The 16,835-nt window shown below is 49.1% G+C and overlaps 1 protein-coding gene across 2 annotated transcripts in view; it reads left to right on the forward strand.

The window, feature by feature from the left end:
* Positions 1-16,835, forward strand: part of DGCR2 (DiGeorge syndrome critical region gene 2) — a 122,816-nt gene that overhangs the window by 72,797 nt on the left and 33,184 nt on the right. For both annotated transcript variants that reach the window (XM_075321329.1, XM_075321339.1), the window contains 3 exons: positions 599-675; positions 776-946; positions 16,080-16,283. In XM_075321329.1, coding sequence (XP_075177444.1) covers positions 599-675; positions 776-946; positions 16,080-16,283 — 452 coding nt within the window. The remainder of the gene's footprint in view (positions 1-598; positions 676-775; positions 947-16,079; positions 16,284-16,835) is intronic.

Genomic DNA, 16,835 nt, shown 5'->3' on the forward strand with positions numbered 1-16,835 from the left:
GAGTGAATTTGTTTAACCAAGTTAATAATAATAATAATAATTTTAATTTTATTCATTTATATAGCGCTATTAATTCCACAGCGCTTTACATACATCAGGAACACTGTCCCCATTGGGGCTCACAATCTAAAGTCCCTATCTGTATGTCTTTGGAGTGTGGGAGGAAACCGGTTATTGGCTTTCCTCCTTCTTGCTTTTGCACTAAAACTGGTGAGCCAGTGATCCCACTGGGGGTGTATAGCCAGAAGGGGAGGGGCCTTACACTTTTTAGTGTAATGCTTTGTGTGGCCTCCGGAGGCAGTAGCTATACACCCAATCGTCTGGGTCTCCCAATAGGAGCTAGAAGAAAAGGAATTTACGGTAAGTAACAAAATTCCCTTCTTTGCCTGTCCTCCCCTCCTGGTAGCCAAAGACAAAGGCCACAACGAGACCTCTTTCTCAAGTACTTAGGTTAAATCCAATGTTCATGGGAATGAAGATTTATAGCGACTTGTGTTTAACCCTAGGCTCTGGTAGAAAGCGCTCCGAATATTATTACTCTAGTACTCTTATACAAACACACAATTTGTGCAGTAATGTTTTTGTATCTGTTTTCTAGACTTTGGGTAGGGTACCAGTTTGTGATAACAAACAGGAACCATTCTGTGGAGGGTCACTGGGAAGTGGCTTACAAAGGTAAGTGTATAATGTATGGACACCCAATAACATTGCCTCTGAGCATTAAGCCTCTTTTTTTTTTTTTTATTTTTATAAGTGCCATAATTTTGTCTTTCAGGCTCCTCGGAAGTGTTTTTACCTCCTGTCCCTATATTTGGGATGTATGAAAATGAGAACATCCTTTGTGCCCAGCTGCAGTATTTCTACCTGCCCTCCCTCCGCCATCATGGACTCCATAGCTGGTATGCTGAAAACTGCTATGAAAAGTCCTCCTTTCTTTGCAAACGCAGTAAGTAGGTTTCCCTGATTTCTGGTTTGTCAGTAAATCTGAATTCCCTTGTTTATAGGAAACCATTTCATTACATTGTGTTTTAGACTATAAAACACACCGGGGCATAAGAGACCAAAATAATTAGACGCATAAAGAGAGGAATAATATTTTTACTAAACATATCTAATAGGTCGTACTGTACAGAAAGAGTAACATATGAAAGCCAAAATGCCAACCAGTGCTCCATCCCACCCAAAGGTGTGCATACTAGAGGGGAAAATTCTGGTTGGTTCTCCTTGCTTTCTGGGTGGTGAAAACCTGGACAGGACACCTAACCTAGAGGAGCCACATTGTTAGAAAACGAGAGGGAAGCATTGGCCATAATAAAGAAAATGAGGGACATTGCAAACCTCTTCTTTCTACATGAAAATTGTCTTTTCCCTACACCATATAGAGGACGGCTTTGCTTCTGTTCTATGGTATTATATTTTACCAATCTATTTAATTATCTCACCACCTATATCCGGACCAGTTAGAGTGCCACAGACATTGGTCAGTGTTCATGTGATATTGACTGTTGATTTGCTGTGGACTACTTGTCAGGATTATTGTCTTTGTTTGGCTTGCACGAGTGCTGGGGATAAAAAAACATAAATAAATCTTTATTTTTATATAGTGCTAACCTATTCCGCAGCGCTTTACATACATCAGGAACAATGTCCCCATTGGGGCTCACAATCTAAATTCCCTATCTGTATGTCTTTGGAGTGTGGGAGGAAACCGGAGTACCCGGAGGAAACCCACGCAAACACGGGGAGAACATACAAACTCCTTGCAGATGATGTCTTTGGTGGGATTCAAGCCCAGGACCCCAGCGCTGCAAAGCAGCAGTGCTAACCACTGAGCTACTGTGCTGCCCTAAACCATTGACAGTCGTTACTTTTGTTGTAAATGCTATTGGGCCCTTAACAATTGCCAATACACCTTCTTACACTCTTCATTATTGGATCTTATTTTACAGTGCCATATTTATATGTATAAGATCCTATATAATATCTATACAATTAATTTAATAGAAATTCCTTCAAGGGATTAAAAAACACTGAAAGTCTATTCAAAACGGAAAACATTTTTTAACATATATATTTTTCATAAAAGCAAAGAACTTACTCATATTACATATTCACCCAACTGTCATAACCTGAAAATTAATTTAACAGCTTGTAAAAAGAAGCAATGACTAAAATCTTTCACCCACAGGCCTTTTTCCTTTTCCTTTTTTTTCCTGCACTTCTAAGAGCCATAACTTTTCTTTTTTTTTTTTTTTCTTTTCCATTCCTCATAGCCGTATGATGGCTTGTCTTTTTGTAGTGCGAGTTGTACTTTTGAATGACACTATTATTCTTACCACATAGGGTACTGGAAAATTGGAAAAAAAAATTCCAGGTGCAGTTAAATTCCCCAAAAAAAGTGCAATTCCACAATTGTTTTTTTTACTTTTTTTTTTTTTTTAAAAATTTACCTTGTTCACTATATGGTAAAACCGACAGGGAAATATAATTCTCCAGGTCAGTATGAGTATGTATAAGCCAGACATGTAAGGTTTTTTTTTTTTTATTTATTAAAGTGGTAAAAAATAATTCGGAAGTTTTTGGGCGGTTTTGTCACCATTTTCTGAGACCTGTAACTTATTTTTCAGGATCTAGGGCTGTATGAGGGCTTATTTTCTGCTCTTTGCTGAAATTTTTACTGATGCAATATTACGGTGGCCAAAAAATGTAATTCTGGTGTTTTTTTTTTTTCTTCTGTTATGCTGTTTACTGATCAGGTTAGTTTTTTTATATTTTTGCTAGATCGGACATTTCTGAATGCAGCAAAACCAAATGTGTATTTTTTTGTTTGTTTTATTTTCAATAGGGCAAAAAGGAAGGTGATTTGAACCTTTCTGTTTTTTTTTGTTTTTTTTTTAAACTTTTTTTCTTTGTCGCTCCATTGGGAGACCCAGACAATTGGTGTATAGCTACTGCCTCCGGAGGCCACACAAAGTATTACACTTTAAAAAGTGTAACCCCTCCCCTCTGCCTATACACCCTCCCGTGCATCACGGGCCCATCAGTTTTATGCTTTGTGTTGAAGGAGGCACACATTCACGCAAGCTCCACATTTTAGTCAGCAGCAGCTGCTGATTATATCGGATGGAAGAAAAGAGGGCCCCTGGGCCCCCGGCATGCTCCCTTCTCACCCCACTAAGTCGGCGGTGCTGTTAAGGTTGAGGTACCCATTGCGGGTACAAAGGCTGCAGCCCACATGCCGTTTTCCTTCCCCATCCCTTAGAGGCTCTGGGAGAAGTGGGATCCTAACCGGTCACCATTCACTGGGACCGGGCTCCATCCGCAGCCCCTGGGGAATCTGCCGGACAGGAGACTTGGAATCATCAGGGACAAGGCCCTGCATCTATAAGGTACTCTGTGTCCCCTTGGGGACGCTGCATGGAGCGTCTGTGTTACACACGCTGCAGCGGCTGCTGTGTTTTTGTTTTTTTTTGTGGACCGGGACTACCGCGCCGACCACGCCTGTTTGCCGGCCGCGTTATTAAATTTAGTCCCCGGCTTCTGCGGCCTAGTACCATAACTCCCGCCCCCGGGCCTGCCAGTCAGGGGTAAGGGCGGGACGGCCGACTGGACGTCGGCAGTGAGGGCTGGAGCATACTTTGGTGTCCTCCTCCCCCCTCACTGAGCACTGTGGGGCACCAGATTCCCGCACTTTATTAGTCACGCCCACGGCTCCCTCCTCCTCTGAGAACGCTGGCAGCCATTGTTATATTCAGTTCTGCCGGTGGAGGATTTCAGAACGAGCTCTGCAGCTCTGGGAGGCCCAGGCAGGGAATCTGGTGAACACAAAACCGCTTTGGGCGGTCGGTAAGCCACACCGGTTACAAGGTGCTGGTGCCCCTTGGGTGCCGAAGTGTAAATATGTATATATATATTGTATACATTTTCTCTGTTCGGCCGCATTATTTGCTTTTGGCTATATACCCTCACTGATCACTCTAAGAGGAGACAACAGCATGTCGTCCGCAAAGAGCAAGGGTGCCAAGGCACAGGCTTAGTTTGCAACCTGTACCTCTTGTGCGGCTATGTTACCTGCAGGTTCCACCTACCCTCATTGTGTGCAATGGTCGGCCCCTGTGACACTCACTCAGCCGGAGCCTCGGGCACTGGTGGGACCCTCGGCTCAGGTAGAACCGCCGGCTTCCACTCTCCAGGTGGCAGGGACAGAGTTTGCAGTTTTGGCTGAGAAACTCTCTGAGTCGCTTTCACAATCCATGGCTCAGTCTATGGACAGATGGTCTGCTAAGATACTAGAAGCCTTGCAGTCCAGACCGGTAACACAGGCCCAGGGCACTGTGAGTTCATCGCCCCCAGGCCCCTCTCGGTCGGCGCAGCAAAGTGCTCCTGAGGTGACGCCTAGGTCCCACGGTGAGGACTCCGACATGGACCGCAGTCCCAGACCGGCTAAGCGGGCTCGCTGGGAACCTTCCCCGACTTCATCACGCTGTTCGGGATCTCAGCATGAGGACTCTCTGGAGGATGAAGCGGAGGTCGCAGCTCAGGGCTCTGATCCTGACGTTGCTCTCAATCTTGATACACCTGAAGGGGACGCCATAGTAAATGACCTTATAGCGTCCATCAACCAGGTGCTAGATCTTTCTCCCCTAACTCCACCTATAGAGGAGTCGGCTTCGCAGCAGGAGAAACACCAGTTTAGGTTTCCCAAACGTACACGGAGTGCGTTTTTCGATCACTCTAACTTCAGAGATGCTGTCCAGAAGCACAGAGCATTTCCGGACAAGCGCTTTACTAAGCGCCTTAATGACACACGTTACCCCTTCCCCCCTGACGTAGTTAAGGGTTGGGCTCAGTGTCCCAAGGTGGATCCTCCAGTCTCTAGACTGGCGGCTAGATCCGTAGTAGCAGTGGCAGATGGTTCATCGCTCAAGGATGCCACTGACAGGCAAATAGAGCTCCTGATGAAATCCATCTATGAAGCCATAGGCGCGTCTTTTGCTCCGGCCTTTGCAGCCGTGTGGGCACTCCAAGCTATCTCAGCTTTTCTGTCTGAGATTAATGCGGTCACACATACCTCTGCTCCGCAAGTTGTGTCTTTGACTTCTCAGGCGTCGGCCTTCTCGTCCTACGCCATGAACGCCGTCCTGGACTCTGCGAGCCGTACAGCGGTAGCGTCCGCCAATTCGGTGGCAGTCCGCAGGGCCATGTGGCTACGCGAATGGAAGGCAGACTCTGCTTCCAAGAAGTTCTTAACCGGTTTGCCATTTTCTGGCGACCGTTTGTTTGGCGAGCAATTGGATGAAATTATTAAACAATCCAAGGGAAAGGACTCGTCCTTGCCCCAGTCCAAACCAAACAGACCTCAGCAACGAAAAATACAATCGAGGTTTCGGTCCTTTCGGCCCTCAGCCAAGTCCCGTTCCTCCACGTCCAACAGGTCAGAGAAGGGCCAGAGGAACTCTTCTGCATGGCGGTCTAAGTCACGTCCTACAAAGACCGCCGGAGGAACCGCCTCCAAGGCGGCCTCATGACTTTCGACCTCACCAAACCGCATCCTCGGTCTGTGGCAGGCTCTCCCGCTTTTGCGACGCCTGGTGGCCACATGTCCAAGACCGATGGGTGAGAGACATTCTGTCTCACGGTTACAGGATAGAGCTCAGCTCTCGTCCTCCGACTCGTTTCTTCAGAACATCTCCGCCCCCCGAGCGAGCCGAGGCACTTTTTCAGGCGGTGAACACTCTGAAGGCAGAAGGAGTTGTGATCCCCGTTCCCCTTCAAGAACGTGGTCGCGGTCTTTACTCCAACTTGTTCGGGGTGCCAAAAAAGGACGGATCATTCCGTCCCGTTCTGGACCTCAAACTGCTCAACAGACACGTGAGAACCAGACGATTTCGGATGGAATCTCTCCGCTCTGTCATCGTCTCGATGTCCCAAGGAGACTTCCTAGCATCAATCGACATCAGGGATGCTTATCTCCATGTGCCGATTGCACCAGAGCATCAACGCTTCCTGCGTTTCGCCATCTGGGACGAACACCTTCAGTTCGTGGCTCTGCCTTTCAGCCTGGCGACAGCCCCACGGGTCTTCACCAAGGTCATGGCATCAGTGGTGGCGGGCCTACACTCTCAGGGACACTCGGTGATCCCTTACTTAGACGATCTCCTAGTCAAGGCACTCTCACGGGTGGCATGTCAACACAGCCTGACCATTGCTCTGGAGACTCTCCAGAGGTTCGGGTGGATCATCAATTTCCCAAAGTCAAAATTGACACCGACCCAATCACTGACTTACCTCGGGATGGAGTTTCATACTCTCTCAGCGATAGTGAAGCTTCCGCTGGACAAACAGCGTTCGCTGCAGACAGGGGTGCACTCTCTCCTTCGGGTCCAGTCACTCCCCTTGAGGCGCCTCATGCACTTCCTAGGGAAGATGGTGGCAGCAATGGAGGCAGTTCCCTTTGCGCAGTTTCATCTGCATCCACTTCAATGGGACATTCTCCGCAAATGGGACAGGAGGTCGACGTCCCTAGACAGGAACGTCTCTCTTTCACTGGCAGCCAAAACCTCTCTTCAGTGGTGGCTTCTTCCCACTTCTTTCTCGAAGGGAAAATCCTTCCTGCCCCCATCCTGGGCTGTGGTCACGACGGACGCGAGTCTGTCAGGGTGGGGAGCGGTCTTCCTCCACCACAGGGCTCAGGGAACCTGGACTCCGACAGAGTCCTCCCTTCAGATCAATGTTCTGGAGATAAGGGCAGTGTATCTAGCCCTAAAGGCGTTCCAGCGGTGGCTGGAGGGCAGGCAGATCCGAATACAGTCGGACAACGCCACGGCGGTCACGTACATCAACCACCAGCACAGAGCGCTGGCGGCGGACGCATTAGTTCAGGACTGGTCGCAGTTTCGACTGCCTTATGTATTTCCTTCTCTGGCACTGCTGCCCAGAGTGTGACTCAAGATCAGGTCCGACTGCCGCCGCGCCATCCTCGTCGCTCCAGAGTACTGGCCGAGGAGGTCGTGGTACCCGGATCTGTGGCACCTCACGGTGGGTCAACCGTGGGCACTCCCAGACCGACCAGACTTGCTGTCTCAAGGGCCATTTTTCCATCTGAATTCTGCGGCCCTCAACCTGACTGTGTGGCCATTGAGTCCTGGCTCTTAGCGTCCTCAGGGTTATCTCGATTACACCTTTCGCAGAAGGTGGTCTTCCTAGTGGCAGTCACATCACTTCGAAGAGTGTCTGAGCTAGCAGCGCTGTCATGCAAAGCCCCCTTCCTGGTGTTTCACCAGGATAAGGTGGTTCTGCGTCCGGTCCCGGAATTCCTACCTAAGGTGGTATCCCCTTTTCATCTCAATCAGGATATCTCCTTACCTTCTTTTGGCCCTCATCCAGTTCACCATTGTGAAAAGGATTTGCACTTGTTAGATCTCGTGAGAGCACTCCGGCTCTATATTTCGCGCACGGCGCCCCTGCGCCGTTCTGATGCGCTCTTTGTCCTTGTCGCTGGCCAGCGTAAGGGTTCGCAGGCTTCCAAGTCAACCTTGGCTCGGTGGATCAAGGAACTGATTCTTGAAGCCTGCCGTTCTTCTGGGCTTCCGATTCCTTTAGGGCTGAAAGCCCATTCTACCAGAGCCGTAGGTGCATCCTGGGCATTGTGGCACCAGGCTACGGCTCAGCAGGTGTGTCAGGCGGCTACCTGGTCGAGTCTGCACACTTTCACGAAACACTATCAGGTGCATGCCTATGCTGCGGCAGATGCCAGCCTAGGTAGGCGAGTCCTTCAGGCGGAGGTTGCCCACCTGTAAGAGGGGGCCGTTTTTCGGCTCTTTTTATCGAGGTATTCTTTTACCCACCCAGGGACTGCTTTTGGACATCCCAATTGTCTGGGTCTCCCAATGGAGCGACAAAGAAGAAGGTAATTTTGTTTACTTACCGTAAATTCCTTTTCTTCTAGCTCCTATTGGGAGACCCAGCACCCGCCCCTGTTCCCTTCGGGCTGTTGTTCTTTTGTGTACACATGTTGTTCATGTTGAATTGTTCTTTTGGTTCATGGTTTCAGTTCTCCGAACATCCTTCGGATTGAATTTACCTTAGACCAATTTATAAGTTTCCTCCTTCCTGCTTTGGCACCAAAACTGATGGGCCCGTGATGCACGGGAGGGTGTATAGGCAGAGGGGAGGGGTTACACTTTTTAAAGTGTAATACTTTGTGTGGCCTCCGGAGGCAGTAGCTATACACCAATTGTCTGGGTCTCCCAATAGGAGCTAGAAGAAAAGGAATTTACGGTAAGTAAACAAAATTCCCTTCTTTCCACTTTTTATGTTATTTAATAGTCCCTCTGTACTCTGTACAACAGAAACGAGGGCTTTCTATGAAGCTGACGCACTGCTCTGTGCAGCACAAACAATTGGATGATCGCAGCTTCAAGTCACCTAAAAAGACTAGTAAATGCAATAAAAAGTGAAGAAAAAAGTTTTAGAAAATATGATAGAAAGTTAAAATCACCCCCTTTCTTTGTCGCTCCATTGGGAGACCCAGACAATTGGGTGTATAGCTACTGCCTCCGGAGGCCACACAAAGTATTACACTCAAAAGTGTAAACCCCTCCCCTCTGCTATACACCCTCCCGTGCATCACGGGCTCCTCAGTTTTTATGCTTTGTGCGAAGGAGGCAGACATCCACGCATAGCTCCACATCTTAGTCAGCAGCAGCTGGTGACTAGGTCGGATGGAAGAAAAGAGGGCCCATAACAGGGCCCCCAGCATGCTCCCTTCTCACCCCACTCTTGTCGGCGGTGTTGTTAAGGTTGAGGTACCCATTGCGGGTACATAGGCAGGAGCCACATGCTGTTTTCCTTCCCCATCCCTTGATGGGCTCTGGGTGAAGTGGGATCCTAATCGGTCTCCAGGCACTGGGACCGTGCTCCCTCCGCAGCCCCTGGGGAACTTGCTGGACAGGAGCCGGGTATCATCAGGGACATGGCCCTGCTACTGTGAGGTACTCTGTGTCCCCGTGGGGACCGCGCATGGAGCGCTTGTGCCATACACACTGCAGCACTGCTGGGTGTGTTAGTGCGCCGGGGACTACCGCGCCGGCCGTGCTTATTTGCCGGCCGCGCTTATAACTTTAGTCCCCGGCTTTTGCGGCCTAGTTTCGCTTATTCCCGCCCACAGGCCTGCCAGTCAGGGGAAGGGCGGGACGCTACACAGGACGGCAGCACTGAGGGCTGGAGCATACTCTGTATCCTCCTCCCCCCTCACTCAGCACAGTGGTGCACTAGATTCCCGCACTTTCTAGGGCACGCCCACGGCCCCCTCCTCCCCACAGAACGCCGGCAGCCATTACTGTCAGCACTTCTGACGCTGGAGAGGAGAGACAACATCAGGGGGGCCCGGGCAGGGAATCTGGTGATCACACAACCGCTGTGAGCGGTCGGTAAGCAGCACCTGAGGTGCTGGCCCCACTGAGTGCCGAAGTGTACATAGATATATATATATATGCTTGTTGTATGGTCGCACTGTTGATTTTTGGCTACTCCTAGAGAAGCCTTACAGTCCAGCCCCGGGCACTGTTCAATCATTATACCACCCCCGGACCTGCCAGTCAGGAGGAAGGGCGGGACAGTCGGGCTGACGCCGACAGTGAGGGCCGGAGCACACTTCGCTGTCCTCCGCCCCCCTCACTAATCACGCTACGGAACGGATCCCCTCAAGGACTCAGTGTCCCCTTGGGGACGGCGCAGAGAGCAACTTCGCCTCAGACTTGGCGACTACCGCGCCGACCGCGCCTGCTGGCCGGCCGCGGTCGGTAACTTTAGTTCCCGGCTTTGCGGACTAGCGCCTTAAACTCCCGTCCCTGGCCCTGCCAGTCAGGGGGAAGGGCGGGACGGTCAGTCGGAGGCTAGCAGTGACGGCTGGAGCACACTTGGCTGTCCTCCGCCTCCCTCACGTTTCGCTCAGGGCACCAGATGCCCGCACTTTTGGGGTTACGCCCACGGCTCCCCACTCCACTGTACACGCCGACAGCCATGTTTTCAGCAGCACATACTGCTTCAGGGTCGGTACACCAGGGGGCTTCTTCTCGATGCTGGGCCCCCTAGAGTGATGAACTGTATATGTGATACACTGTATATATGGCTATATAATGTTTGAATGCAGTTTCACTGGTTGAGCTTCGCCGGCGTTCCCTGTCCAGGCGGCAGGGACAGAGTTACAGCTTTGCTGAGAAACTCTCTGGGTCATTTTCACTATCCATGTCTCAGGCTATGGACAAATGGTCGGCTAAGAGACTAGGAGTTTGCAGTCCAGACCGGCCCCTTACACAGGCCCCGGGCACTGCGGGATCGCCCCAGGCCTCCCTCGGTCTGCGACGAAGCGTGTTCCTGGGGTGGCCTCTAGTTATTACGTGGTAAACTCCAGCACGAACCGCAGTCCCAGTCCGGCTAAGCAGCCTTGCTTGGAATCTTCCCCGACTTCTAGGGTCTCAGCTTGAGGACCCTCTAGAGGATGGGGCGGAGGTCGCAGCCCAGGACTCTGTCCGGACGTGGCTCTCAAGGCTTCACAGATTCTGTCCAGAAGCACACCTTCCCGGACAAGCGTTTTACTGAACGCCTTATAACACACGTTGTCCCTTCCCCTCTGACGTTGTTAAGGTTTCGGCTCAGTGTCATAAGGTGCCCGCCAGTCTCGCACTGGCGGCTAGATCAGTAGTAGCAGTGGCTGGCGGGTCCACGCTCTAGAATGCCACGGACAGACAGATAGAACTCCTAATGGGATCCATCTATGAAGCCATAGGCGCGTCCGTTGCCCCAGCCTCTGCAGGGGTGGGCACTCCAGGCTATCTCAGCTGCTCTGTCTCAGATCATTGCGGTCATCCTGTGCTCCGCAATTAGCGTCTTTGACGTCTCAGGCGGTGGTATTTTCATCCTCCGCCGTGCACAGAGAACCTTTTCTGCGTGGCGGTCCAGGTCAGGGGAGTGGTCCCCACATGTCCAAGACCGATGTAGGAGACATTCTGTCTTACGGTCACAGGATAGAGCTCAGTTCTCGTCCTCCGACTCGTTGCTTCACAGCATCTCCGTCCCCCGAGCGAGCCAATGCACGTTTCCAGTTGGGGAACACTCCGAAGGCAGCAGGAGTTGCGATCCTCGTTCCCCTTCAAGAACGTAGTCACGGCTTTTTACTCCAGCTTGTTCGTGGTACCAGATAGGACGGATCACTCCGCCCCGTTCTGGACTTCACACGGCTCAACGGACTGAGAACATGACGGTTCCGAATGGAATCTCTCCGCTTGCCATCACCTTTGCTGGCCCAAGGAGGTTTCCTAACATCAATCGACATCAGGGATGCTTATTTCCACGTGCCGATTGTACCAGAATATCAGCGCTTCCTGCGCTTCGCCATAGGGAACGAACACCTTCAGTTCGTGGCACTAACTTTCGGCCTGGTGACAGCCCTACGGGCCTTCACCAAGGTCATGACAACGGTGGTAGCGGTCCTACTCTCTCAGGCAATCTGCTGGTCAAGGCCCCCTCTCGGATGTCATGCCAACACAGACTGAACATTGCTATAGAGACTCTCCAGAGATTCGGGTGGTTCATCAATTTTTCCTAAAGTCAAAATTGACACCGGCCCAATCACTGACATATCTCGGCATGGAGTTTTCATACTCTCTCAGCGATAGTGAAGCTTCCGCTGGACAAACAGCGTTCACTACAGACAGGGGTGCAATCGTTCCTTCGAGCCCAGTCACACCCTTGAGGCGCCTCATGCACTTCCTAGAGAAGTTGGTGGCAGCAATAGAGGCAGCTCCGTTTGCGCAGTTTCATCTGCGCCCACTTTAATGGGACTTTCTCCGCAAATGGGACAGCAAATCGACGTCCCTCGACAAGAACGTTGCTCCTTCTCGGGCAGCCATGGCCTCCCTTCTGTGGTGGCTTCTTCCCACTCTTGTCGAAGGAAAAATCCTTCCTGCCCACATCCTGGGCTGTGGTCACGGCGGACGCGAGTCTGTCAGGGAGTCTTCCTCCACCACAGGGCTCAGGGTACATGGACTCAGCAGAGTCCTCCCTCCAGATCAATGTTCTGGAGATAAGGGCAGTTTTCTAGCCCTAATAGCGTTCCAGCCATGGCTGAAAGGCAGGCAGATCAGAATTCAGTCGGACAACGCCACGGCGGTGGCATACATCGACCACCAAGGCGGCACAAGCAGTCGGCAAGACTTCCAGCAAGTCCGGCGGATTCTGCTGTGGGTGGAAGCCACAGCCTCCACCATCTCCGCAGTTCACATCCCGGGCGTAGAAAACTGGGAAGCAGACTTTCTCAGTCGCCAGGGCATGGACGCAGGGGAATGGTCTCTTCGACCGGACGTGTTTCAAGAGATTGTTGCCGCTGGGGGAGGCCGGACGTCGACCTATTGGCGTCCCGGCACAACAACAAGGTCCCGGCATGCAGGGCACGTTCTCAAGATCACAGAGCTCTGGCGGCAGACGCATTCTGAATTCTGCGGCCCTCAACCTGACTGCGTAGCCATTGAGTACTGGATCCTAGTGTCTTCAGGGTTATCTCAAGAGGTCATTGCCACTATGAGACAGGCCAAGAAACCAACGTCCGCCAAGATCCACCACAGGACGTGGAAGATCTTCCTATCCTGGTGCTCTGATCAGAGATTTACTCTCTGGCCATTCGCCTTGCCCACTTCTGTCCTTCCTTCAATCCGGAATGGAAAAGGGGTTGTCTCTCGGTTCCCTTAAGGGACAAGTTTCGGCGCTTTCTGTGTTTGTGTTTCAAAAGCGTCTAGCCAAACTCCCTCAGGTACGCACGTTCCTGCAGGGGGTTTGCCACATAGTCCCTCCTTACAAGCGTCGGCTAGAACCCTGGGATCGGAACAGGGTGATACCGGCTCTTCAGGATCCACCCTTCGAGCCAATGAGGGATATTCTCTTTCACGCCTTTCGCAGAGGGTGGTCTTCCTAGTGGCAGTCACGTCACTCCGCAGAGTGTCTGACATAGCAGCGCTGTCATGTAAAGTCCCCCTTCCTGGTGTTTCACCAGGACAAGCTGGTTCTGCGTTCCAGGATATCTTCTTACCTTCTTTTTGTCTCATCCGGTTCACCAACGTGAAAAGGATTTGCACTTGTTAGGTCTGGTGAGAGCACTCAGACTCTACATTTCTTGTACGGCGCCCCTGCGCCGCTCGGATGCGCTCTTGTCCTTGTCGCTGACCAGCGTAAAGGGTCGCAAGCTCCCTAGTCAACTTGGCTTGGTGGATCAAGGCACCAATTCTTGAAGCCTACCGTTCTGCTGGGCTTCCGGTTCCTTCAAGGCTGAAGGCCCATTCCCCCAGAGCCGTGGGTGCGTCCTGGGCGTTGCTGCACCAGGCTACGGCTCAGCAGGTGTGTCAGGCGACTACCTGGTTGAGTCTGCACGCTTTCACGGAGCACTATTCTAGTGCATACCTACGCTCGGCAGATGCCAGCTTAGGTAGGCGAGTCCTTCAGGCGGCGGTTGCCCACCTGTAGGAAGGGGCCGTTTTACGGCTCTATTACGAGGTATTTTTTTTTTACCCACCCAGGGACTGCTTTTGGACGTCCCAATTGTCTGGGTCTCCCAATGGAGCGACAAAGAAGAAGGGAATTTTGTTTACTTACCGTAAATTCCTTTTCTTCTAGCTCCAATTGGGAGACCCAGCACCCGCCCCTGTTCCCTTCGGGCTGTTATTCTTTGTGTACACATGTTGTTCAGATTGAATTGTTCTTGGTCATGGTTTCAGTTCTCCGAACATCCTTCGGATTGAATTTACCTTAGACCAATTTATAAGTTTCCTCCTTCCTGCTTCTGCACCAAAACTGAGGAGCCTGTGATGCACGGGAGGGTGTATAGCAGAGGGGAGGGGTTTACACTTTTGAGTGTAATACTTTGTGTGGCCTCCGGAGGCAGTAGCTATACACCCAATTGTCTGGGTCTCCCAATTGGAGCTAGAAGAAAAGGAATTTACGGTAAGTAAACAAAATTCCCTTCTTTTGCCCCATTAAAAATAACACAATTTAAAAAAAATACACATTTGGTATCGCCGTGTTCAGAAATGCCCGATCTATTAAAATATAACATTAAATTAATCTGATCGGTAAAGGGCGTAATGAGAAAAAAATCAAAACACCAGAATTAAGTTGCCTTTTTGTCACAGTAACATTGCAGCAGAATGCATGGGGATCAAGGCATCGCATACACCCAAAAATAGTATCCATAGTATCCATAAAAACGGCAACTCATGGCGCAAAAAATAAGCCATCACTTAGCCCCAGATTATGAAAAATAAGAACATTACGGGTCTTTGAAAATGGTGTCAAAAGCACCATTTTTTTTTTTCTTTTTTTTTTTTTTTTTTTTTTGAGGGGTGGAGGTGTCAAATCCCTGAAAAATGTTTTCACCGGTTAAATAAAAACAAAAAAAAACAAACAAACAAAAAAAACTGTACCTTGCTATATACAAACTCATACTGACCTGGGGAATCATTGTGCCCCTCAGTTTTACCATATAGTGAACATGGTAAATAATAATAGACAAACTTTGTGGAATTGAATATTTTTTTTGCAATTTCTGTGTACTTGGAATATTTTTCCCATTTTCCTGTACACTATATAAATAAAAAAAGGTCCGTGGAGCCTCTGTTAGGAGTCTCGATACAGAAAATAGCCAGATATCCCTCCGGGAAGGACCTAGCCAACGAGTGGCTCTTTTTTTTTAGGAGACCACCACAACCACCATATTAAATGGCCCTTTTAGTCAATATCCAACTTTTGACGAGATTAAAGATAAGACCAGGGAAATACCAAGGCCAGGTATCCATCCACAGACAGCTGTTTCAGGGTATTGCCCTAATCAATGTGGAGTAGGATTCTGGGTGGGTGGGAGCAATGCCTATTAGACCAACAAAACAAAACGATCACTGATCTCGGGGAGACCAGCCAGAGAAAACACTGCCAGTAGCCAGCGAAGGCACTCAACACAGTGAAATGCTAGGTGCATTGCCCCCTGAGAAGTATGCAAATCAAAAAGGTCTGTGGTAGTAGATCAGGAAAATTGCCAGATATCCCTCCGGGAAGAACCTAGCCTAGGTCCTTCCCAGAGGGATATCTGGCTATTTTCCGTGTCAAGACTCCTAACAGAGGCTCCACGGACCTTTTTGATTTGCATACTTCCCAGAGGGCAATGCACCTAGGATTTCACAGTGTTGAGCGCCTTTGCTGGCTGCCGGCAGTGTTTTCTCTGGCTGGTCTCCCTGAGATCATTGATTGTTTTGTCTTCCTGTACACTATATGGCAGAATGAATGGTGTCATTCAAAATTACAGTTTGTCTCAGAAAGAAACAAGTTATCATATGGCTATATTGATAGAAAAACAAGTGTTATGGCTCTTGAAACAAAGGACAAAACGGAGAATGGCCCTGCATGAAGGGGTAGAAAACTGAAGAGTGCAATACGATTTATAAAACAAGGGATTGCGCTAGGACCAATGTTATACAAAGAGGCAGAGCAGATCTGCGGTTTTTTTTTTCCCTCAGCTGTATTGGACATCAGAAAAATTGCAGCATGCTGTAATTTGACTCTGAAATCAATAGTGTGAGAAATCGGAAATCATACAATCAATATTGATATTTATGGATAATTACAATTCTGTAGCATATTAAACTGTGGTCCTGTTTAAAGATTAATATTTTCTGATTAAATAAAATAAAAAGGATAGCATACAGACAGAACACAGGACACGGATGACAAGTGAGGAAAAAAAAAAGTCTAATTTTTCTGGCTGAAAATGGGACTTATTTTTATTTCTTTAGTTTTTTAATTTGCTTGTGTGAGCCCCAACTAAAGCTGAATATCGCTGAAAGGAATAAAGAGCATTTTCTCCCCGCAGAAGAGCGCTCAGTGCGGCAGCCGCACAGCATCAGAGCGCTATTAACCTGCAGATTAATAGTGGTTTTTGTTTTTCTTATCGAACAGGCTGTCTTGTAAACCATTTACTGCACATTAGTGTATATATATATATTGTAAACCACAACAAAATGTCTATTCTTTTTTTCTAGGTCAGACTTGTGTGGATATCAAGGACAACATTGTGGATGAGGGCTACTATTTCACACCAAAAGGGGATGATCCATGTCTCAGCTGCACCTGCCACAATGGTGAACCCGAAATGTGTGTGGCTGCCCTATGTGAGAAACCACAGGGATGCCAGCAATATCTCAAGGATCCAAAAGAATGCTGTAAATTCACTTGCCTGGACCCTGGTAAGCGTGGCCACATGACTGAAAGCTATAGGCGTAGCATTGTCTGTGCAATAATGGCTCTGATCACCACTGCACTTTAACTGTTTGCAATACAAATTACAAGTTGCAAAACAACAACCATGTCAGAAAAGACAAAATAATTCCATAAATTACATTCTGCGAAACTGCTTCAAAATGGTATTTGTTCTGGTTCTCAGTGGGAATCGTTATATAAGATCTTGTTTTTAGCTGTGTAGCCTTATGATAATTGCTGCTATTACTTATTCATTGAGTCTAACGATCTGTGAGCGCGTCTCTGCTCGAACACTGCATGCTTGCTTGGGTTGCAGTTTCTATATGTTAATGTTAGAGTTTGCACATAACATAAATTAAAGCTGACACACAGTCAGTGCTGCCGCCAAGGTGCTTTACACAGAAGCCACACATCATGTATTTTATATTCTCCAGCTGCCTCTAGTGATTTCACATACTTTAATTGGTTGGATATATTGTGGTGATATACGGTACATTTATAGCATATCAACAAGATGGGTGAGGTGACTACCTTATCCA

The sequence above is a fragment of the Anomaloglossus baeobatrachus genome, chromosome 1 (assembly GCF_048569485.1).
Source record: "Anomaloglossus baeobatrachus isolate aAnoBae1 chromosome 1, aAnoBae1.hap1, whole genome shotgun sequence".
Taxonomy (NCBI): domain Eukaryota; kingdom Metazoa; phylum Chordata; class Amphibia; order Anura; family Aromobatidae; genus Anomaloglossus; species Anomaloglossus baeobatrachus.